This window comes from Narcine bancroftii, chromosome 9, assembly GCF_036971445.1.
Source record: "Narcine bancroftii isolate sNarBan1 chromosome 9, sNarBan1.hap1, whole genome shotgun sequence".
Classification (NCBI taxonomy): domain Eukaryota; kingdom Metazoa; phylum Chordata; class Chondrichthyes; order Torpediniformes; family Narcinidae; genus Narcine; species Narcine bancroftii.
The window spans coordinates 50,723,302-50,746,978 of record NC_091477.1 but is presented as its reverse complement, the minus strand read 5'-3'; the positions used below and the strand labels follow the sequence as shown (position 1 = coordinate 50,746,978).

Sequence of the window (23,677 nt, the reverse complement as noted above, 5' to 3'; positions counted from 1 at the left end):
ATTTATAAAAATCACCAAGAGCAGGGGTAACAGAACAGATCCCTGCAGCCCCTCCACTAATCACTGACCACCAGACAGAATACTTTCCTTCCACTACTGCTCTCTCTTTCTACATGCAAGCCAATTTTGTTTTTATCCACACAGCCAAGTTTCCATGGATCCAGTCCCTCATGAGTTTCTGAACAAGTCTCTTATGGGAGACCTTGTCAAATGCCTTGCTAAAATCTATATAGACCACATCTACCCCCCTACCCTTTGTTACCTCCTCAAACAATTCAATTACGCTCGTGAGGCATGACCTTCCCATTACAAAGTCATGCTGACTATCCTTGAGTAGACTGTACTTCTCCAAATGCTCGTAGATCCTATCACTCATTTGCACACCATTGACGTGACTCGCCGGTCTATAATTCCCAGGATTCTCTCCATTACATTTTTTTAAACATGGGACTACCTTCACCATTCTCCAATCCTCTGGCATCTCCACTGTGACCAAAGAGGACTCAAAGATCAGAGCCACTGCCCCAGCTATCTCTTCCCTTCATTCCCACAGCAACTTTTGGAATATCACATCTGACCCCAGTGAGCTTTCAATCTTAATGTTTTTAGGAAGATACAACACTGGTTCCTAAATTTCAACATTGTCCAGAATGCAAGCCTGTTCTATTCTGACCTCACCCTGATCCAGGTCCTTTTCTCTTGTTAATAATGAAGCATTGAATTGATTTAGGACCTCCCCAGCCCCCTCCACCTCCAGGCACATACTTACTTCTTTATCCTTTAGCAGCCCTACCTTCATTCTTGCCATCCTTCCGTACGTTACATAAGCAGAGAATGCCTTGGGTTTCCCTTTAATCCAACTTGCCAAGCCCTTTTCATGCCCCCTTTGAGCTCTCCTAAGTCCTTTTTTAAGCTCCTTCTTGGCGGCCATATATGTCTCATGATCCCTTCCTCTGTTTTCTGCTTTTTATATCTTAATATATGCTTCCTTCTTCCTCTTGACAAGCTGCCTTGCCTGTGTGGTCAACCATAGTTCCCTTTTCCTTGTCTCAGTGGGACAAACCGATCCTGATCTCAACACAAGTGGTCCCTAAACTTTCTCCCCATTACTTCTGTACTTTCACCTTTGAATAACTGTTTCCACTTTACTCCCGCTAGCTCCTGCCTCACGCCATCATAATTAGCTCTTCCCCAATTAAGTACTTTTGCATTTTGTCTGCTTTTTCACCCTTATCCATAGCTTTGCTGAAGCTCAGGGAGTCCTGTTAATCAGGCTTTGGGCAAAGCTCTATCAACAGCTTGCCAGCAGATCAAACTTATTGAAGAACTGATTAGCCTCAGGGGAGGGCAGATTGTAGCCATGATGATGTTTATTTTCCACCTTCTCAGGGGCCAGAAGACCTTACAGCATCTTCCTATCTATCCTAACTTTGCCTTTGCGCTCTCCCTCAGTTTTAGAGCATTCCCAAACACACTGACCGGAGGCCTAATTATAAGTGTGGTCATCTCCTTGAGCAATCCTTCCACCCTACGAAAAGACTATGGAGTCGGTTGTCCTTAGGTTGTAGAATATTTAGAGAAATGACACCAGCAAAAAAGGCTTGACTGGATCCAGGGCTCATTTGTTTACATTACTTCCCCACCCCTCCCCAAATCATGACCTTAATCTCCATGCAACCGGCAAGGAGTTATTAGATATATCATTCTGGTTGTGTCGCAGAATAGGTCCAAGCACCAACCCTCCAGAGCAAAGTGAAGCAAATGTGACTCAGAAGAGTGAGATTTCGACTTCCTTCTGTGGTCTGTTGCTATGACAGTCTTTCCTGAGGAAGAGTGACTGCAGTACTCTAAGTGCTCGTTGGAGAACAATACAAGTTACAGCACTGCCTCCTTCTCTCCAGCAAGCCTCTGCAGAAAATATCCAATGTTCTAGGCAAAAGACATGGCAGGAAAAACAAAGCTTGCCATCAGTGGGAGGATGGTGAGTGCCTATAGACCCATGAATTGAAGTATTTGTTTTTAAAGTGTCAGTCCGATAAGCTGCAAGTTTCCTCGTGCCTATGTTTTTACAAAATGATTGTGCCTCCTGCTGACCTTTTATCTCTTAAGCTTGAACCTACTTAACTTTATCACCAGCTGCATCTTTATAAACAGTACACAGAAATTGATGGATGTAATAATCTATTCAATGAAATGCATTGTATTGATTGCAAAAATTATGAATTGTACAATTTTATTTCTGGAAGGGGTGTGTGGGTACAGATACCTTCACTGACACATTAACGTCGCAGTGTCATACCATATTATGTTTGAACACTCCTCCTCTTGATAACTTGAGGGGGAAAATTATTGCTGGAAATCAGTCTTTACAGAGTGATTTCATGTTAAGTGGGTGTAACGTGCATAGGATATCCCTGGTAAATTTGAACTTGCTGTTCAAAGCTGGGCAGGTGTTGGGTCCCACCCTCCTCAGGAATCTTCAGCTGGCTAGAAAGATCCAAGTATCATTTTAATCGCTGTATTACATTAACTGATGTTTGCCCACTGTGGATCGAATTTCCCAAGAGCAATCTGAAATGAGGCCAGCAGGGGCTGACCCTCGTATTGATCGTGTCCTTTGTAAGGATCACCTTTGAGTGATCTCTCCAAGGGAACTGAATGTCATAGGTCTCCTTTCCCCTGTTTGTGAAAATATCTGTCATTACCTTATTGCATCATAATATTAGCACAATATTGGACAATGTGGCATACATGCATAATAAGCACTTCTGCAATATCAGCTCACTGCTGCAGTGACAGTCCCAGCTATACTGGAGACCATGGAAACAGTTGACTTTAATGTAGGTGCAAAATCATACTTATCCCACGAGCTCCAGATTATTGCTCCTTGTGGCAAGTTATTTTGCAAGTTTTATGTTGTTCTTGGTCTTGTATTTTTAAGAGATTTCCTCCTATTTCTGCTGAGGTATGTGACAAGTGTAAACCCGTTCCTATCTGAAGGGTGGGGCACTGAGAGGGAGCACTGCATGAAGAGAAATATTGCTATATGGTTGTTTAATCCTTTAAACAGGATGTGGTGGAAGCTTCTGAATGAAACATCACAAAGTCTGCCTACTGTGATTGACCAGTTCATGCACACATATTCCCTGGCTGGAGAATGTACAACCTGGGTTCACAATATCAGCATTTTAGTTGATTTTGTGGCACTCTTACAACTGAATCAGAGGTTTCTTGTTTGAAGTCTTACCCTGGAGACTGAAGGGGAAGGGGGTGGGGGTGAGAAACACAAATTCTGCAAACACTCCAATCGTAGTAAAAGGAGGAATCCCAGCAGCTGAGCACAAAAAAGTTAACACACACTCTCAGGCAGAACTGGGAGGGTACCATGTTATTAGAAATGCCATCCATTAATACACTGAAACTCTGTCCTCTTTGGGTGGCATTTTTTTTATAGAAAGATAACGGGAAAAGATATCCTCAGCATTGTTGATTACATATATCTATCAACCTATCTCACCAAGAGCAGATTATCTGAACATTACCACATTACAGTTTGTGGGAACATGTGTGCAACTTGCTGCAATGCAATGTTTCCTTCACTGCACCTTTAAACTATTTCATTTCTTTCTTTCTTTTGCACAAAAATGATGGTGAAACTCATGCAAAGATAAAGACATATCGCCAACGTTTCAGGCCTGAGCCCTTCATCAAGGTATGAGCAAAATGCAGACAGGCACCTGAATAAAGTGGGGGGGGGGGGGAGAGCAAGTGGAGGAGCATAAACCCACAGGCAGGAGGTCATAGGTGGATATGGGTGGGAGGGCACAAGAGAACAAAGTAGAAAGGAGGTAGGGGGAGGGGATCCAGCCAGTCCCCCTTCACCGCCAACCTCCTCTGCCTGGCAGAACTTGTTCTCACCCATACCTCTTCCCTTATCACCATTCAGGGTCTCAGCACTTCAGTTGTGAATCTATGGTACTTATCTACTGCACTCGGTATCCTGTTGTTGCGTTCTTTCCACCACAAGACATAGACTGGGAGATTATTTCATTGAGTACCATTGTTCTGCCCATTGCAATAGATGGAATCTCTCAATGGCCAATCATTTCAATTCTGTGCACCAATGTTTATGGTCATGTCTGTCCATGGCCTCGTTAACTGCCAAGATGAGTCCACTCATAAACTGGGGAAATAACACTTATTATTCTGTCTGGACACCCTCCAACCAGCTGGCATTAACTGACTTCTCTGCTTTCCATTGGGTGACTCTCTTCCCCATTCCTCTGCCTCCTTTCCTCCAGCTCTCCACACGTCCTTCCCTCATCTATCTCCCTCCTCATCACCTCAGATTTTTTTCTCTTGTGCCCTCCCACACACATCCACCTCTGACCTTATGCCTGTGGGCCTGCCCCACTCCCCCTGCCCCCAGCATTTTATCCAGGTGCGTGCCTACTTTTTGCTCATACCTTGATGTAGTCCTTAGGTCCAAAATGTGGGTTATATATCTTTACTATGTAAAGAATGCTGTGTGACCTGCTGAGTTTCTCCAGCTTTTCCATGTAAACTAGTCACAGCGTCTGCAGATTTTCTGCTTTTCTTTCTTTTCTTCCTTCCTTTTTTTCCTTCTTTCCATCATTTTCTCTTCTTTCATCATAACTTTAGCATTATTTTGAACACTTTGATATTAGCAATGCTCACATCTAATCTCCAGAGAAAACAAAAACCTATTTACTAACTGCCCTTTGTGATTTAACTCTCAGATGACTTTCGAAGTTTAAGGGGAGATCTGACAGGTATTTAGGAGTCCAACCAGATTCAAAGAGCTAATAATGAAAATCTTTTTTATATAATCAAAAGAAAAAGATAATTTTATACAAATGGAATTTTCAGTTGTTAAAATATAAGGCATTTCTATGAAGTAAATCACAAAATTCTGTAGACACTGTGGTTGAAGTAAAAACACAAAATTCTGGAGAAGCCCAGCAGGTCAAACAATGTCCTTTATGTTTCTTTTTCTTTCTTTGGCTTGGCTTCGCGGACAAAGATTTATGGAGGGGGTAAATGTCCACGTCAGCTGCAGGCTCGTTTGTGGCTGACAAGTCCGATGCGGGACAGGCAGACACGGTTGCAGCGGTTGCAGGGGAAAATTGGTTGGTTGGGGTTGGGTGTTGGGTTTTTCCTCCTTTGCCTTTTGTCAGTGAGGTGGGCTCTACGGTCTTCTTCAAAGGAGGTTGCTGCCCGCCAAACTGTGAGGTGCCAAGATGCACGGTTTGAGGCGATATCAGCCCACTGGCGGTGGTCAATGTGGCAGAAACCAAGAGATTTCTTTAGGCAGTCCTTGTACCTTTTCTTTGGTGCACCTCTGTCACGGTGGCCAGTGGAGAGCTCGCCATATAACACGATCTTGGGAAGGCGATGGTCCTCCATTCTGGAGACGTGACCCACCCAGCGCAGCTGGATCTTCAGCAGCGTGGACTCGATGCTGTCGGCCTCTGCCATCTCGAGTACTTCGACATTAGGGATGAAAGCGCTCCAATGAATGTTGAGGATGGAGCGGAGACAACGCTGGTGGAAGCGTTCTAGGAGCCGTAGGTGATGCCGGTAGAGGACCCATGATTCGGAGCCGAACAGGAGTGTGGGTATCACAACGGCTCTGTATACGCTTATCTTTGTGAGGTTTTTCAGTTGGTTGTTTTTCCAGACTCTTTTGTGTAGTCTTCCAAAGGCGGTATTTGCCTTGGCGACTCTGTTGTCTATCTCGTTCTTGATCCTTGCATCTGATGAAATGGTGCAGCCGAGATAGGTAAACTGGTTGACCGTTTTGAGTTTTGTGTGCCCGATGGAGATGTGGGGGGGCTGGTAGTCATGGTGGGGAGCTGGCTGATGGAGGACCTCAGTTTTCTTCAGGCTGACTTCCAGGCCAAACATTTTGGCAGTTTCCGCAAAACAGGACGTCAAGCGCTGAAGAGCTGGCTCTGAATGGGCAACTAAAGCGGCATCGTCTGCAAAGAGTAGTTCATGGACAAGTTTCTCTTGTGTCTTGGTGTGAGCTTGCAGGCGCCTCAGATTGAAGAGACTGCCATCCGTGCAGTACTGGATGTAAACAGCGTCTTCATTGTTGAGGTCTTTCATGGCTTGGTTCAGCATCATGCTGAAGAAGATTGAAAAGAGGGTTGGTGCGAGAATGCAGCCTTGCTTCACGCCATTGTTAATGGAGAAGGGTTCAGAGAGCTCATTGCTGTATCTGACCTGACCTTGTTGGTTTTCGTGCAGTTGGATAACCATGTTGATGAACTTTGGGGGGCATCCGAGGCGCTTTCGTATTTGTCAAAGCCCTTTCCTGCTCACGGTGTCGAAGGCTTTGGTGAGGTCAACAAAGGTGATGTAGAGTCCTTTGTTTTGTTCTCTGCACTTTTCTTGGAGCTGTCTGAGGGCAAAGACCATGTCAGTAGTTCCTCTGTTTGCGCGAAAGCCACACTGTGATTCTGGGAGAATATTCTCGGCGACACTAGGTATTATTCTATTTAGGAGAATCCTAGCGAAGATTTATGTAGCAAAGGCAAAAATACATAACTGATGTTTCGGGCTTGAGTCCTTCATCAAAGACATTTCTGTGAGACATTGCTGATGTTGAATTGATCCATTCAAAGTATGACAGCATCAATACAAAAGCAAAAAAACTGTAAATGCTGAAAATCGGACACAAACCAAAAAAACGTTGAAAATATTTAGCAGATCAGGCAGCATCTGCAGAGGTGGTAAAGCTTCAGGCTGATGACTGTATTGTCACGATGAGCTTTCTCCTTCACATTCTCCATACAGCCAATTCATTGAGCAAGAGAATGCCATAGTGCACCTCTACATTTGTAACAGGTACAGGAGCATCAAAATTAGGGCAGTATGGTGAGCGCAATGCCTTTACAGTGCCATCGATTGGGACTGGTGCTGTCTGTTCTCCCTGTGTTTGCGTGGGTTTTCCCCGGGGACTACGGTTTCCTCCCAAAGTTCAAAATGTACTGGGGCTGTAGGTTAATGGGGTGTAAATTTGATGACATGGACTCGTGGGCTGAAATAGCCTGTTACTGTGCTGTATGTCAAAATTTTATTTTTATAAAAGGACGGCCAGGCTGGCGAAATAGCTTCTTCCAGTATGCTTTGAGATTGGTTAATAGTATCCTATAACCGAGTAAATCATCCCAAAAATATTTATATATTTATTTAAAACCAAATCTCTATGTATATACGCAATTATTATGTATTGTGTCTGCATGTGTGCACTGTGCACCTGAGGATCACTGTTTCACCGGGTTGGATATGCTACAGTCAAATGAAAAAGAACTTGAATTGGAAGCGGGTACATTTAAAGCACCAGCTCAGATGAACAAAATGGTCAGTGTGAATGTTGAGCCAAAGAGCCTGTCCCAATGTTGTACAGTTCGACAGCTCTATGACTAAGCCTTTTGCTTGGGGACCAATTTCCTCAGCATTACTCCTGCTTGGGTAGATGTGTTTGGTTGTGCATGCAGTAATATTGCATGACATCAGGTAGGCTCATCATGCTGTTGTTAGTGGCCTGTATCTCTGTGCAGTTGGCAGGGGTTCATATAGCTTGGGAGTGAGCCTTGACCAACAAAGAATACCTCTGTACATTAGAGGCTGTCAGACTTCTAATCCGGCAGATTTACAGCCATTCACCACTAGACTTGTCAATTACAAAGTCCAGTTGTAACATGTTTTTATCTATGAATTTCACGTTGCCCTTTTCCCTGAATCTGCTGGTATTTGACTGAGACTTCTAAAGCCTGTCTTTGTGAGATTCCTTTGATAATTCAATTAAGAACAAGAGTACAATTCCCCATAATGCTAAGACAACATCAGGTTAATGAGTTAAACACAAAAAATCTGCAAACGCTGATTGTAGTTTACACAAAAATGCTGGAGAAACTCAGCAAGTCACGTAGCTTTCTTTATGTAGCAAAGATGAAGATTCACAACTAATATTACAGGTCTGAGCCTTTCCTCAAGGCATGAGCTGAAAGGGGGAGGAGCACAGGGCCAAAGGTCATAGGTGGAGAGGTGTGGAAGGGCACAAGAGAAAAGAGCTGAGAAGTAATTGGGAGAGGCTGGCTCTGAATGGAGAGGGTGTGGGGGTGGGGTAGGAAATATGGAGGGTTGGGGAAGTCAAAGGTGGGGAGGTAGAGGGGGAGGTGGAAGTTATGAGGGGAGTTGAGGGTGAAGGGAGAGTCTCAGGGCTAGGGGAGTGGGGAGTTAGAGGGGAATGGGGGTCACATGAGGGCGTCAGAGGGCGGGGGTTTGAAAGAAAGGGGGAAGGTCGGAGGGGAGTTGTGGAGAATGGTCTAAGGGCTAGGAGATTCAGAAGAAAAGAAGTGCTTAAAGGAGTTAATGGGGTAGGGAGAGAAGTGAGGGGATAGAGAAGGGTAATGAGTGGGGGGGGGAAGAATGAGGCAGTCCGATCTAGCAATGGAGGAATCCAAGGTGTCAGCCTTGCAAGCCTGATGTTGGTCTGTAAACTGGTGATGGAGTCAATGTGGGCACCAGAGCATTGTTGGTTGGGACTGAGGTAAATACCTGCATCAACAAAATTGGTGGGGGCTATGGTATGTTGGCAGTCGGAATCACCAGTGGAGGTGATGACGGCTTCAGCACGAGTGGCGGGATTAATGGTGGAGGTGTCAGGAACTCCAGCCTGCGGGTGGCCAGGGCCAAGGTCGAAGGTTGCAGAGGCTACAGTCTCCAGGGAAACTGATCCTTGATGAATGCCAGGTGAGTGTAGATCTAACAGTTGAAGGAGTGGATCAGGGAGAGGACAGAGTTCCGGTCTGGTCCGCGGCAAGTTGTGGCAGTGAGGTCCGGAGGTGTGGTAGTGAGAGTGTGAGCGTCTGCTCTCTCAGATTAATGAAGTTCATCATCTATTGTGGGAACTGAATTAAAGAATGAAATTGCTCTTCAATAGGTAAGAAACCTAGTTAAAATATCTACTCTATTTTTCATGTTTTATTAATTTCTGATATTTTGGCACAGCTCAAAAGATTCTATTCATTTTCTGACATTAGTTCCTGTAGTCAACGAAAATCCAAAAAAATCTACAGATGCTGGAAATCAAAAATAAAATCAGAAAAGGTGGAAATATTCAGCAGATCAGGCAGCGTCAGTGAGAGATAATGTTTCGGGTCAAGACATTTCAGGTTAACTTTTCAGCTAGAAGATTATTGACGTTTGGATGAAGAGCCTTTGAATTGAAAGATCAACTCAGCATAGAACAGGCCCTTTGGCCTTCAATGTTTGTGCTAAAGATAGACACTGATTCGAAAGGGGGAACACATGAAAATGTATTTTTACAAGGTATTTCCTGCTCCAAAGCACAAGTCCAAAACCAGGCCTCCATAAATCGAGGCAAAGGTGGGAGTCGGATTTAGGAATAACAATTAATAAGCAATGCTGGTCAGACCTGTGTCGGATCAGCATTGCAGCAAGTATAAATGCAAGATGTAGGCTGGTATAGTACAATTTCCTTCCTCAGTTAGATTTGACCCCACAGAACATGAACAAGGCTAGGCCAGAAATTTCTGACTAATGCTTTAGATGCAGTATCATGAAAGGAACCTTTGTGCACGCAATCTGGACATGTACCAAGTTGAGGCCCTTTTGGGTAGATGTAGGCCAAAGCCTGGAAAGAGTTAAAGAGGTAAAGAGTTCCCACAGGATCTAGAATTATTCCTGTTGGGGAACATGCTGGACATCTGGACATGAAGCTCTCCCAATTTCAAATACAATTCATAATGATCGCATTGGCAGAGGTCAGGAAGTGCATAGCGGTTACCTGGAAATCTGACTGCCATGTAGACATTGTGATTTGGAACACAGAAAGGTGGAGGTGTGTTCCCCTGGGGAAAATTACCTATAATCTGAGGAAAAAAAGTACGTTCTTTAAAATTTGGTGACCATATTTAAATTATGTTGGGGCGCAGATATGGTCCTGCGTACCTTCATCCCCTACTCCATCAATCTACCCTTCCATTTGGGGGGACTAAGGAGGTGGTTCCATCATACCATAATCAAGAGCCCGGGCGCTCACTGCTGAAGTGTGGTGAATCCTCGAACCTTATTTATTGGTTAATTTCTTTTCATTTTCATTTTCTCCTTTGTTCCTATTAGTCTGGGTGTGGTGTGCGAACGTAGATGCGATCATTATGAATTGTATTTGAAATTGGGAGAGCTTCATGTCCAGATGTCCAGCATGTTCCCCAACAGGTGTGTCTGCCCCAAACAAATTTGTATATATTGAAAGAGCCTGGAACGAAGAAGCAACTTGAAAGGAATAAGGGGCTGAGATGATTTCTTTACCTATGTTGTAGATGTCCTGTATGCGGGGTATGAGTGTGAAGTGTGGAAGGGGTGGAGGGGGGGTGAGAAATGAACTTGGTGGTTGATTTTTGTACATAGCTATAATTATATTTGTAAATATTTGAATATGGAAACTTGTTTGAGATTTAAAAATTATAAATAAAATATTATAAAAGATAATACCAGATTAAACTTAGTCTCTCCTTCCTGCATGTTATCCATGTCCCTTGATTTCCTGCATGTTTATGAATCCATCTTGAAGCTTTCAGCACTACTATTTCTGTTTCCACCACTACCCCTGGCAGCCCATCCCTGGCCCAAAAAGGTTTTCCTGCATATCTCTTTTAAGTTTCCCCCTTCACCTGACATGTTTACCCTGAGGGGGGATAAAAGATTCTGTACCACCCTGTCTCTGATCCTCATTATAATATAAACTCTCGGCATCTGACGGTCAAAAGTAAACAACTTGAGTTGGTCCTTGTAGCTGATATCCTCTAATCCTGGCAGCATCCTGGTAAATCAATTCTCCATCCCATTCCCTTGCTGACATGTCTGCCCATGGTCTCATGCTCTGTCATGCTGAACCTGTAAACTGGAGGAACCTCACCTCATCTTCCAACTGGGCACCCTTCAACTGGATGGCATTACATAGAAACATAGAAACATAGAAGATAGGAGCGGGAGTAGGTCATTCGGCCCTTCAAGCCTGATCCCCCATTTAATGAGATCATGGCTGATCTTAAAGTTCAGTACCCTGTCCCCGCCTTCTCTCCGTAACCCCTAATTCCCTTATACTGAAGAAATATATCTAATTCCCTCTTAAATATATTCAATGAATCTGCCTCAACTTCTTGGATTTTTTAACCCCCCACCCTTCCTCATCGCTTTTCCCTATCTCTGTCTCTCCATTCCATCTCCTTTCCCGCAAACATGATAAATTATTACTTCATCCCTTATCATATCCAATTAACACATGTTGGTGGTCTGGATTCCTCCCTCATTGTTTTAGATCTGAGACTTTTCGAAACTTCCTGCTTCTGGGTTATTCTGCTTCTTGCTTGAAGAAGGGCTCAGGCCCGAAACGTCGGCAATATATCTTTGTCTTCTATAGACGTTGAAAAGATTGGCTGAGTTCCTCCAGCATTTCGGTGTGTTTTTACTCAAATATCTCTTCTGAACCCTTTTGAAAGACTCAACATCCTTCCTGTAATGGGGCGATCAGAGAGACCAAGATTCTCTCTCTGCAGAAGCCATGTGATCTACCAAGAATTTCCATCATATTCTGTTTTCATCACTGGTTCGTTCAGGAAGACCATGGACCCCTGGTGCATGATGACCAAGTGTGCTGCTTATCAATTTCAGATTACATTGTGGGGAAGGGTGGAACTCAGCCTGTGAAGGACAAGAATCAAATTGGATTGTTGCAATGTTATCAGAAGTATTTTTCTACATATTTACAAAAAAACATGAAATCTTTAATTGAAAGATTATTGTCAGAAATGTGTCTATAATAAAGTAAACTGCCCACACTTCCAAATGAGGTACAATTATAGTATTTAAGATAGAATGGTGGAGAGAGTGGCTAGTATAAAGTTCCTTCAAGTGCATATAAAGGATGATCTATTATGGACCCACAATTCCACCTCATTAATCAAGAAGGCACAGCAGTGCCCATACTTCCAAAGGAGTGTGAGGAGGGCAAGGCTGCTGGCCCCCATCCTGACAATATTTTAGAGGAGCACAATTGAAAGTGGCTGCATCAATGCATTGTATGGTAGCTTCAAAGGACTGAACTGGAAGTCTTGTGGCAGCAGCTCAGTCAGTGGATGTGACTGAGAGGATCAGTGAGCGAATTGAGCAGGTTCAGTTACGAGAGATACGTCCCGTTCTCCAGTCGGGATTTCTGAGCGGACGTACATGCGGTCAGATTTTCCCCAAAAGGACGCTGTGCGACATCTGGCTGTATATAGACACTGAGTGCAGCAAGAGGCAAGTCTATCCTTTGTGCTTTTTCAAAAAGCCACCAAGTTTCAGTCCCATCAAGAGGCTCTTCCTTTATATTGTTGGTATTTTTGTAGACACGAGAGACTGCAGAAGCTTGGATCTGGACCAAAGTACAACTGCTGAAGCAGGGCTTCAACCTGAAATGTGGATGTGGCCTGACAAGCTATCAATCAACACAGACGCATCTCAAGGATGCGTGCTTAGCCACTGCTCTATTCTCTTTTCACTCATGACAGTGTGGCCAGGCACAATTCACATGCCATCTACAAATTTGCCAATGACTCGATGGTTGTCAGCAGAATCACAGATTACAATGAGGAAGTGTACAGGACAGAGATAGATCAGCTAGTTGAGTGGTGTCACATCAACAATCTTGTTCTCAGCATTAGCAAAACCAAGGAACTGATGTGGACTTCAGGAAGGGGAAATCAGGCGAACACAAACTAGTTCTCATCGCAGGATCAGCAGTGAAGAGGGTAAGGAACTTTAAATTTCTGTGCGTCGACATCTCTGAAGATCTATCTTGCTGCATTCACGTCAATGCAATCACAAAGAAGCCACACCAGCGGCTATACTTCATGAAGAGTTTAAGAACATTTGGAATGCCATCAAAGATATTGCAGATTTTTACAGGAGTATCGTGGAGAGCATTCTGACTGGTTGCATCTCTATCTGGTATGGAGGTGACAATCCACATGACAGGAAAAGTCAACAGAGAATTGTGAACTCAGCTAGCGTCATCATGGGCATTAGTCTTCACTCCATTTCCAAACAGCGGTGTCTCAAGAAAGCAGCCTCTAACATCAAGGACCCTTTCCACCCAGGCCATATCCTCTTCCCACATCTACCATCAGGAAGGAGCTCCAGGAGCCTGAAGACAAACAACTAATGGTTCAAAAATAGCTTCTTCCCCTCTGCCATCAGATTTCTGAATGAACAATGAACCACAGGAACTACCTCACTTTCTCGTCTTTAGCACTATTTTTTTAAAATAAATGCAATAACAGCAGTTTTGCACCTGTAATGCTGCCCAAAACAATGAACTTCCTGACATGTGTTCATGGCAATAAATTCTAATTCTGATTCTGAGTTCCTTCAGCAGTTTGTTTTTTTTTGCTCCCTGATATTTTTTCAGATTTCCAAATCCAAGACTGCCCTTGATGGTCTGCCCTGTGAGAGGACAAAGCATTCTCAGTTGCTTTTGGCCTTTCTGCCAAAATGCATAAATCCGTGTCCTCTAGCAAATGCTCCCTTCAGCCACTCACTGTCCACTCTTTCTCTTTATTTAATATTTGATGATTGTATGCAGCTTTCTAAAATCTCTTCCCAGCCTTATAACAGGGGAAAAAAAAATTGGGAGGAGCGTGCCATTCAGCCGCTAACACCTGCTTCACCACTCATTATGATCAGGGCTGATGTTTCACCTTCTGAGACAAAGCTTTGTTTCCCTTCCCTCATACCTAGAGATAATCCCACCTTCTCCAACTGCAGAACTGTGCTCCTTTAACCTGGAACTATTTTCACTTCAATTTTCTGAGCTTCAACTTTAACCATGTATACTTTAGCAAATGTTTTGTCTGTACCAACGTATGACTGACATTTCCCTGTCTATTATTTTAATCACCTGATTGAAAAACATAGATTATTCCCTTTGCTTCCAGATTCTCCCACAAGTGTGAATATTGTCTCAACATTAGCTTTCCTAAATCTCCTCAGGATTTGATTCATGCTGTGTAATCTTTTTTCCCCCTTTGGACTGTATGTTAAAAGTGAATATTGCACTCCTTTCCATCACCCTTTCATGTTGTGTGTTCTGAGGCACAACTTGTCATTGTCATCAAAACATTTCTCAGATCTACACCAGTTTTTAGGGCTACATTACCTGGTGGTTAGTCCACCTGCCAATGGAAACGGGCTCTCCAATATTTACCCTACAAAAAAATCCCTCAAAATTTGGAATACTTCTGTTCAATCTACCTAGTATCTCAGCTTCCCTGGTAGCCAAGTGACAGTATTGGTGCCCCAGTGTGACAGGGCTGGTCATTCTGTGCTCAAAACCTTGACTGGCAATGCAAGTTCTTACTACACAAGGAGAATTAAAGTTAGTTAATTCAATGAATTTTCAGTAACCAATTATTATTATTAATTGGAACTGAAATGACTTATGAAGGGTTATTTTTGGGCTTTCTCTATTCCACTTTCTTGTGATTGTTGTGAACTAAAAATTGAAAGCCAATAAATTCAAAGATGACTAGGGTTACTGTGAGGGTTGTATTTATGAGTGATACCCATGCCCTGTTGAAGTGGAGCAACCTCCGAAAACATATTGGAAGTCCGTTAACCCTTCTGATACTTATTCAGTATGATAACAGCTCTGTATACGCTTATCTTTGTGAGGTTTTTCAGTTGGTTGTTTTTCCAGACTCTTTTGTGTAGTCTTCCAAAGGCGCTATTTGCCTTGGCGAGTCTGTTGTCTATCTCATTGTCGATCCTTGCATCTGATGAAATGGTGCAGCCGAGATAGGTAAACTGGTTGACCGTTTTGAGTTTTGTGTGCCCGATGGAGATGTGGGGGGGCTGGTAGTCATGGTGGGGAGCTGGCTGATGGAGGACCTCAGTTTTCTTCAGGCTGACTTCCAGGCCAAACATTTTGGCAGTTTCCGCAAAGCAGGACGTCAAGCACTGAAGAGCTGGCTCTGAATGGGCAACTAAAGCGGCATCGTCTGCAAAGAGTAGTTCACGGACACTCCTGTTCGGCTCCGAATCATGGGTCCTCTACCGGCATCACCTACGGCTCCTAGAACGCTTCCACCAGCGTTGTCTCCGCTCCATCCTCAACATCCATTGGAGCGCTTTCATCCCTAACGTCGAAGTACTCTAGATGGCAGAGGTCGACAGCATTGAGTCCACGCTGCTGAAGATCCAGCTGCGCTGGGTGGGTCACGTCTCCAGAATGGAGGACCATCGCCTTCCCAAGATCGTGTTATATGGCGAGCTCTCCACTGGCCACCGTGACAGAGGTGCACCAAATAAAAGGTACAAGGACTGCCTAAAGAAATCTCTTGGTGCCTGCAACATTGACCACCGCCAGTGGGCTGATATCGCCTCAAACCGTACATCTTGGCGCCTCACAGTTTGGCGGGCAGCAACCTCCTTTGAAGAAGACCGCAGAGCCCACCTCACTGACAAAAGGCAAAGGAGGAAAAACCCAACACCCAACCCCAACCAACCAATTTTCCCCTGCAGCCGCTGCAACCGTGTCTGCCTGTCCCGCATCGGACTTGTCAGCTACAAACGAGCCTGCAGCTGACGTGGACTTTTACCCCCTCCATAAATCTTTGTCCGCGAAGCCAAGCCAAAGAAGAAAGAAACTTATTCAGTGGTGTGAGCAGAGTTCATTAATTTTCTTCACCCTTGGAAGATTAATTAAATTTTGGGTTGACTCAATTGGTGAAAATTGACACAGTTGCTTTGGTAGGTGAGAGAAATGGAATTCAATTCCCAGCTCAATTATTTACTGTTGTAAATTCCTGAGTGATGTAATTATTTTCTGCTGAAGAACGTGTTACCTGAAACAAGAATTAATAAGCTCCAATGAAAACCCACGTAGGTTTCCTTTTCTGACCTGTGGTGAAAATGACCACGTATTTTCATCATACAGAGGGGAGTCCCAGATGCAAAAAAAAATTCTATCAGTATGTGTCATAAAAATCCATGTGGGTGAGTGGGAATTCATGACCTTCTCACACTGGCCTACACTTTGTCTGTTTTCTGCATTTTTAGAAACTCATTGAGTGTTTAATTTCTGAGAGTTGTCACTTCTCAAGGCTACATTTCTAACTTTATTTGTGTGTGTGTGTCTCATTGTGTACCTTGTGTTTTCATATATATGCGAATGCTTGTGCATATGTTTGTATGCGTCACTTAAAGATGTGCTTGTGTGTCTATATACATATTGTGTAGTATAAATGTGTTTATACAAATATGTATATGTGTTTGAATGTTTGCATGTAAGTAAGTGTTTACATGCTTGTGTATTTGGTGTGTGTTTGTGTGTGCTGTGGAGTTACATGCTTGCATATGGGTATATGTGTGACTGGGTGTGAGATGGAGACCAAACTACAATATTTTCTAAACATGTATTGAAAATGTTAACAAAATTTCTAACTGTAAGACTGAAAATTGAAGCTGATTGAAAAGCAGCAAGTGAAGGAGGAAGCACCTCCTGAATAACTTCATAACTGTAATGCTTAACTCTGACCAAATTGAACTGAGTGTAAATAATAGTAGAAAAATCTTGATGTACTTCCCAATCTATGTAGCTGTGTAATTAATAACCTTGTGATAAAGATGACTTTGGGGTAGAGGTATTGGTCAGATCTTGCTGGAAATTGGAAATTCCATTGCTTTCTCTGTGCACAAGTGTGTAAACACCAAAGCCAAATCAGATATCTCATAGTTAAATGTGTTTCATTGATGATGTTGTGGGTTGAATGTTGAACCTTGCTGCTTCCAGAAATAGTCTCAAGGATTTTTTTAAGTTCACTAATACTGGGCTTTGTTTTATATCTTCTTATAGTGGTAGTACAACACTCCTTCAATGCTGTACTGAGATTTTAATTTGTATTCAAGTCTCTATATACATAATATTTGGATGCAGCTATACCTCTTTTCTGATGGAAGCAGCAAGACAGAGCAATTGCCAGGTAATGTGGATCCTTGATGAACGCTGCTGCTCTCAGACGGCAGCCTTCCCTGCAGATGTTCTCAATGGAGGGGAAGGTTTTGCCAGTAATGTCCTGGGCCATGTCCACTACCTTTTGCAGAGCTTTGCGCTCAGGGTATTAGAGAAAAAAAATGGGAGAGCAATAGTTATAGGGGATTCTATAGTAGGGGGAACAGACAGGCGGTTCTGTGGCTGCAAACGGGACTCCCGGATGGTGTGTTACATCCTGGATGCAAGGGCCAGGGATGTCTCAGAACAGCTGTAGGACATTCTGAAAGGGGAGGGTGAACAGCCAGCTGTCATAGTCCATATTGGTACCAACAATATAGGAAGAAAGTGGGATGAGGTCATACAAGATGAATTTAGGGAGCTAGGAGATAAATTAAAGTGTAGATCCTCAAAAGTAATAATCTCAGGATTATTACCAGTGCCATGAGCTAGCCAGGGTAGAAAGAGCAGGAAAGTTAGAATGAATATATGGCTTGAACAGTGGTGCAGGAGGAAGGGCTTCAGTTTATGGGGCATTGGAACCGGTTCTGGGGCAGATGGGACCAGTACAAACCTGACGGTCTACATCTGGCAGGGTTGGGATCAATGTCCAAGGGAGATTGTTTGCCTGTGCTGTTGGGGAAGGTTTAAATTAATGGGGCAGGGGGATGGGAACCTACAAAGAAAGAATGAGGAAAGTGGTACAGAGGCAAAACCTAGAGTTAGGACTGAGGAAAAGAAAAATAGAGGGCAGAAAAGTCAAAAGCAAAGGATGCAGAGGCCACTAGATTCTAAAAGGACAATAAGCATAAGGGCACTTTATCTGATTGCCCATAGTAATAGAAATGAGGTTAGTGAACTTGAGGCACAAATCAGTCCCCAGGCATATGATTTAGTGGCCAACACAGAAACATGGTTGCAAGGTGGGTACAATTGGGAATTAAATATTCAAGGGTATCAGGTAATATGAAAAGATAGACAGGAGGGTAAAGGTGGTGGGGTGGGTGGCACTCTTGAAGGATGAGATCAGGGCAAAAGTGAGAGATGATAGAAGTTCTAAGGAGGAGAATGTTGAGTCCATCTGGGTAGGGATTAATGATAGTAAAGGGGAAAAAAAATCACTGGTGGGAGTTGCCTATTTCCCACCAAATAACAATAGCACAGTGGCTCAGGCCATTAACCAAAATGGAATGACATTTGTTGTGGGGGACTTTAACTTGCACATAGATTGGGAAAATCAAGTTAGTCGAGGGAGACTGGAGGATGACTTCATAGAATGCATCCGTGATAGCTTTCTTCAGCGATTAGGTTAAGGACCAACAAGGGAGAATGCTATTTTAGATCTAGCATTCTGCAATGAGATAGGTAAAATTAACGATCCAGTAGCTAGGATCCCTCTTGGAAAAAGCGATCACATTTTGATTGAATTTTTCATACAGATGGAGGGTGCAATAGTTAAATCTAAAACTCGAGTATTATGCTTGTTCAGGTGAGACTATAACAGGAAGAGGGAGGAATTGGTCAGCGTGGACTGGGAGCACAGTGGAACAGTGGAAGACTTTCAGAGATTTTTCACAGAGCTCAAAAAAATATATTCCTGTTTTAAAAATAAGGGCGGTAAGAGTCAAAATAAGAGTCAGCCTTGGTTAACTAAGGAAATAAAGGAAAGTGTAAAATTAAAAGATTGTATACAAAGTGGCCAAGAATAGTGGGAAATTGAAGGATTGGGAAAACTTTTAAAAGGTAACAAAGAAAATTAAATGAGAAATAAAGAAAAGGAAAAAGGACTCTGAAGGTAAATTAGCACAAAATATAAAACAAAAAAAATTATAAATATATAAAATAGAAGAGGATGACTAGAGTCAACATAGGACCCTTCGAAGATGAGAAAGGGAGATTGAGTTGAGTAATGAGGAAATGGGCGAGGAATTGAACAAATATTTTGTGTCAGTCTTCACGGTGGAAGAAATGTCCAGTATGCCAAAGAATGGTGATAGGGATGTGGTGAGGGCCTCGAAAAAGTAATAGTTATAAAAGAGATAGTGAAGAGCAAACTAATGGGATTGAAACTGGACAGATCCCCATGTCCTGATGGGATGCATCCCAGGGTACTGAAGGAAATGGTGGGAGTTATAATCAATGATTTGGTCGTCATTTACTGAAATTCTCTGGTCTCTGGGCAGGTCCTGGCAGATTAGAAGACAGCAAATGACACACCACTTTTTAAGAAGGGATGTAGGCCAGTTAGCTTAATGCCTGTAGTCGGGAAAATGCTTGAAGCTGTCATTGAGGTTGAAATAGCAAGACATTTAGAATGAAGGGGTTCCATCAGGCAGATGCAGCATGGATTCAGAAAGGGCAGGACTTGTTTGATAAATTTGCTGAAGTTCTTTGAGGATATAATGGGTGCAGTTGATAGAGGAGAAAAGGTTAATGTTGTATATTTGAATTTCCAGAAGGTGTTTCATAAGGTGCCACACAGGAGACTATCAATAAGATACAGATTAATGGCTTAGGAGAAGTATATTGGCATGGATTGAGGATTGGTTACTTGACAGCAGGCAGAGAGTCGGGAATAAATGGGTGTTTTTCTGATTGGCAGACAGTGGTAAGTGGGGGGCCGCAGGGGTCCGTGCTGGGCCCGCAGCTGTTCACCGTTTACATTGATGATATGGAAGAAGGGACAGAGTGCCGTGTAGCCAAATTTATGGATGATACTAAATTAAGTGGAAAAGCAAATTGTACAGAGGATGTGGAGAGGCTGCAGAAGGATAGAGTTAAGTTAGGTGAGTGGGCAAAGGTCTGGCAGATGGAGTACATTAGTAAATGTGAGGTCATCCACTTTGGTAGGAAAAATAGAAGAGCAGATTATTATTTAAATGGAGAAAGGCTGCAACATGCTTCTGTGCAGAAGGATTTGGGAGTGCTTGAGCGTGAATCACAAAAAGTTGGGTTGCAGTTACAAAAAGTTATTAAGAAGGTAAATGGAACGTTGGCCATCGCTAGAAGAATTGAATTCAAGAGCAGGGAGGTCATGCTGCAACTGTACAAGGTACTGGTGAGGCCGCACCTAGAGTACTGTGTGCAGTTCTGGTCTCCTTACTTGAGGAAGGATGTACTGGCCTCGGAGGCAGAGTAGAGGAGGTTCACCAGGTTGATCCCGGAGAAGAGGGGTTGACCTACGAGGAGAGACAAAATCACCTGGGATTAATCTCCCTTGAATTCAGAAGAATGAAAGGAAATCTTATAGAAACATATAAAATTATGAAAAGGATAAATAAGATAGTGGCAGGAAAATTTTTTTCACTGGTAGGTAGACCAGAACTAGGGGACACAGCCTCATGATTCAGGGGAGTAGATTTAAGATGGAGATGAGGAAAAAATGTTTTTTTCCAGAGAGTAGTGAATCTGGAATTCTCTGCCCAGGGAAACAGTTGAGGCTACTTCATTTAAACTTATTTAAGGTTCAGTTAGATTGATTTTTAATAAAAAAGGAATTAAGGGATATGGGGAAAAGGTAGGTAGGTGGAGTTGAGTCCAATGATCAGATCAGCCATGAGCATTGAATGGCGGAGCAGGTTCGATGGGCTGGATGGCCGATTCCTGCCCCTATTTCTTATGTTCTTATGTCTCTACCCTAGACCATGACACAGTCAAACAGCATAGTTTCCTCTGCACATCTGTAGAAATTTGCCAGGGTTTCTGATGTCATACCAAACCTCTGCAAACTCCTGAGGAAGTAGAGGCATTGATGTGCATTTTTTCATGATGCTTTTAGTGTATTGGGTCTGGGAAAGATCTTTGGAGCTAGTGACTCCCAAGAACTTAAATTTGCTCACCCTCTCTATCTCTGATTTTCCAATCCCCCCACCCCCCAACTTCCCCAAATGATCACTGGATCACAGTGGAGGCTGTCATTAAATGCATTTTAGATTTTTGAAGAAGAGGAGAATTGAGGATTATTGGAAACAGACAGATAAGTGGAGCTGAGTCCAAAGTCAGATCAGGCATGATCTTATTAAATGGCAGAGAAGACTCGATGGGCCAGATGGCCAACTCCTGCTCTTATTATGTTCTTATGTTATGATTTCTTACTTATGGACTAACCAAACCCGGGAGAGGTTTGCTGGTAATGTTAACTGTCAATTGGTTTACCAATTTGCATGACATTCTATTTGCCATTTTTGTTTTGTTAATTTGTATCAAAATGGAATTATCCAGATTTGGAGCTTTGTTCTGATCACTAAGATAGGTCAGTTTATCCTGGACCACAAGAGCTCTTCATGGTCTCTGCCCATCATATTCTAAGCAAGCTAAGCCTCCACGGTGACATCCCAAAAGGCAGGGTGAGCTCAAGTGACAAGTGGGCCTCATATGGTGTCTTTAACCTTGCTACTGTCAAAATCTTCTGAACAGATTAAGAATGACTTTTGACAATCAAAATACCTTTACAAAGCATGGATAAGCAAAAGCAACAAAAAAATTACTGAATGAAAGATATTGATTAGAAACACCTTAAAATGTCAATGAATCATTAAAAAAATAAAATAGAGTAGTATTCCTTGAGAAAATGTTTGTACTTACCAAGTTCGATAACACTCCCAAACTCAGTCAGGTGAATGGGTTTGCTGTTCATAGGTTAGCCTGTCCTGCAGGACCAGATGCACAATGTATCCAAGGCCCTCTTCAGCACAGTTCATGAGAGAGTCCAGCAGAGGGACAGAAGGATGGACAAGTTAGTACCTGATCTCTCCTTCACACCTCAGTCTCAAAAAAAAAAGGCCCTGACACAAAACATTGACTGACCATTTCTCTCCATGGATGCTACCTGACTTGTTAAGTCTTTCCAGGTTCTCTTTGTTCAACATTTCAACTTGTAGCTTAGAATCCAAAGACTATTCCATCTTTTTTTTTCAGTATACTCAGTAAACAACACCTCAAAGCTTTGTAGCCATTTGAGAGAAGAAATCTCTCCTCAATTCAGTTCAAACCAAATGAATTCAATTGTAACTCCAAGTTCTGGACTCCACAACCAGAAGAAGCATCATCTCAGTTCCAATCCTGCCACACTCCTTGAGAGTTTTATATGTTTCAATGAGATCAATTCTTTAACTCTTAAACTCAAAGGATTATTCCACTTTATTTTTCCAGCTTTCTTCATTGTAGGATTCAGACTTGAATGTACTGGTTGGTAGGATAATTGGCCCCTGTAAACTGACTCTTGTGTTATGTTTGTGTTGATTGCATGGGAGGTTGTTCGTGAAGATAGGAAGAACCAACCAGTGAGCTATAGAAGAAATGGTCCGTGAGGTGTGTCAAAAAGGGGGGGGGGGGGAAAGATACAGCTGGTGGAGCATCTTACTTAAGGTTATAGAGATTATGAAGGAAGATCCATTGAGTTTGGATGTTGCTGGGCTATGAGGAACCCTAACCTTGCTCAGGGTGGGAGGGAATGGATTGAAACCACATTTATGGTAACTGAAATATAAATGATTGACAGTCCTTGGATCTATGATAGAAGGAAGCAAAGCTGCTTTATCAGAGACAGGTGAGACAAATCTCAGTTATCTGCTGCACTGACACCTGGCTAACTGAGAACACACTAGATGCTGCAATCCACCCAGAAGGTTTCACAATTCATAAATTGGATCAGAACTCAGATTCTGGTAAAGAAAGAGGGAGCAGTGTATGCTTTTTAGTTAATACTGGCTGGTGTACGGACATTTGGGTCACGTCAAACTCCTGCTCCAATGCCTTAGAGCAAAGCTCGATTAAATGCAAGCCCTTCTATCTACCCTGAGAAATCTCATAAATTATTCTTCCTGGAATTTATATCTGTCTTGATGCCAATTACCAACAGGCACTTGCTGAGCTGCATAATGTGCTCAATAAACAAGAGACGTCCACCCCGACCCACTACAAATCACTGTCAGAGACTTTAACCAGGTCCGTCTCAAGAAAACCCTGCCCAATTTCCACCAGAACATAACCAGCACAGAGGAAAGCCCTGCAAAAGGTAATGGATACAGCCCAGTACATCACAGGCAAAATTTACTCCACCATCGAGAAAATCTACAGGGAATGCTGCCATCGGAGAGCAGCAGAAATTATCAAGGATCCACACCACCCAGGACATATGCTATTCTAGGTGCTGCCTTCGGGAAAGAGGTGTAGGTCCCACAGGACTCGTATCATCAGGTTCAGGAATGGTTGCTACCCTGCCACAATCAGACTCCTCAACAACAATCTCAAACAGAGACTGATGCACCGTCAATAATCACAAAGGACTGAACCTGTGAAACTGGTGAAAGGCTTTTATTAACTATAGACTGGAACAGCTAGCAACCTCATTGACTGATCAAGGCTGAGTGGAATGGGGAGCATGCAAAGGGCTATGGGTAGGATCAATTTGGGAGGCATGTCCAGCTGGCAGCTGCCAATCATAGCATGACAGTGGCTTACCACAGAGACTTACTTATCACATTATTTATTATTGAATATTTATTTTCTGTATTGCACAGTTTGTTAGCAATTCCTTCTTATTTACATTTCTCTTTTGTGCATGTATCTTTTCTTGAGAAGTTTTTTTTTGCA

General features: G+C 42.9%; 1 protein-coding gene across 7 annotated transcripts in view; it reads left to right on the top strand.

Moving 5' to 3' along the window:
* Window positions 1-1,832: 1,832 nt before the first annotated feature.
* Window positions 1,833-23,677, top strand: part of LOC138743612 (regulator of G-protein signaling 14-like) — a 105,949-nt gene continuing 84,104 nt past the window's right edge. For 2 of the 7 annotated variants that reach the window (XM_069899131.1, XM_069899126.1), the window contains exon 1: window positions 1,839-1,981. In XM_069899131.1, coding sequence (XP_069755232.1) covers window positions 1,943-1,981 — 39 coding nt within the window. In that variant the 5' untranslated portion in view covers window positions 1,839-1,942. Of the gene's footprint in view, window positions 1,982-3,606; window positions 3,713-23,677 lie in introns of those variants that run through there. The other 5 variants (XM_069899128.1, XM_069899127.1, XM_069899129.1 and 2 more) reach the window with 4 other exon arrangements.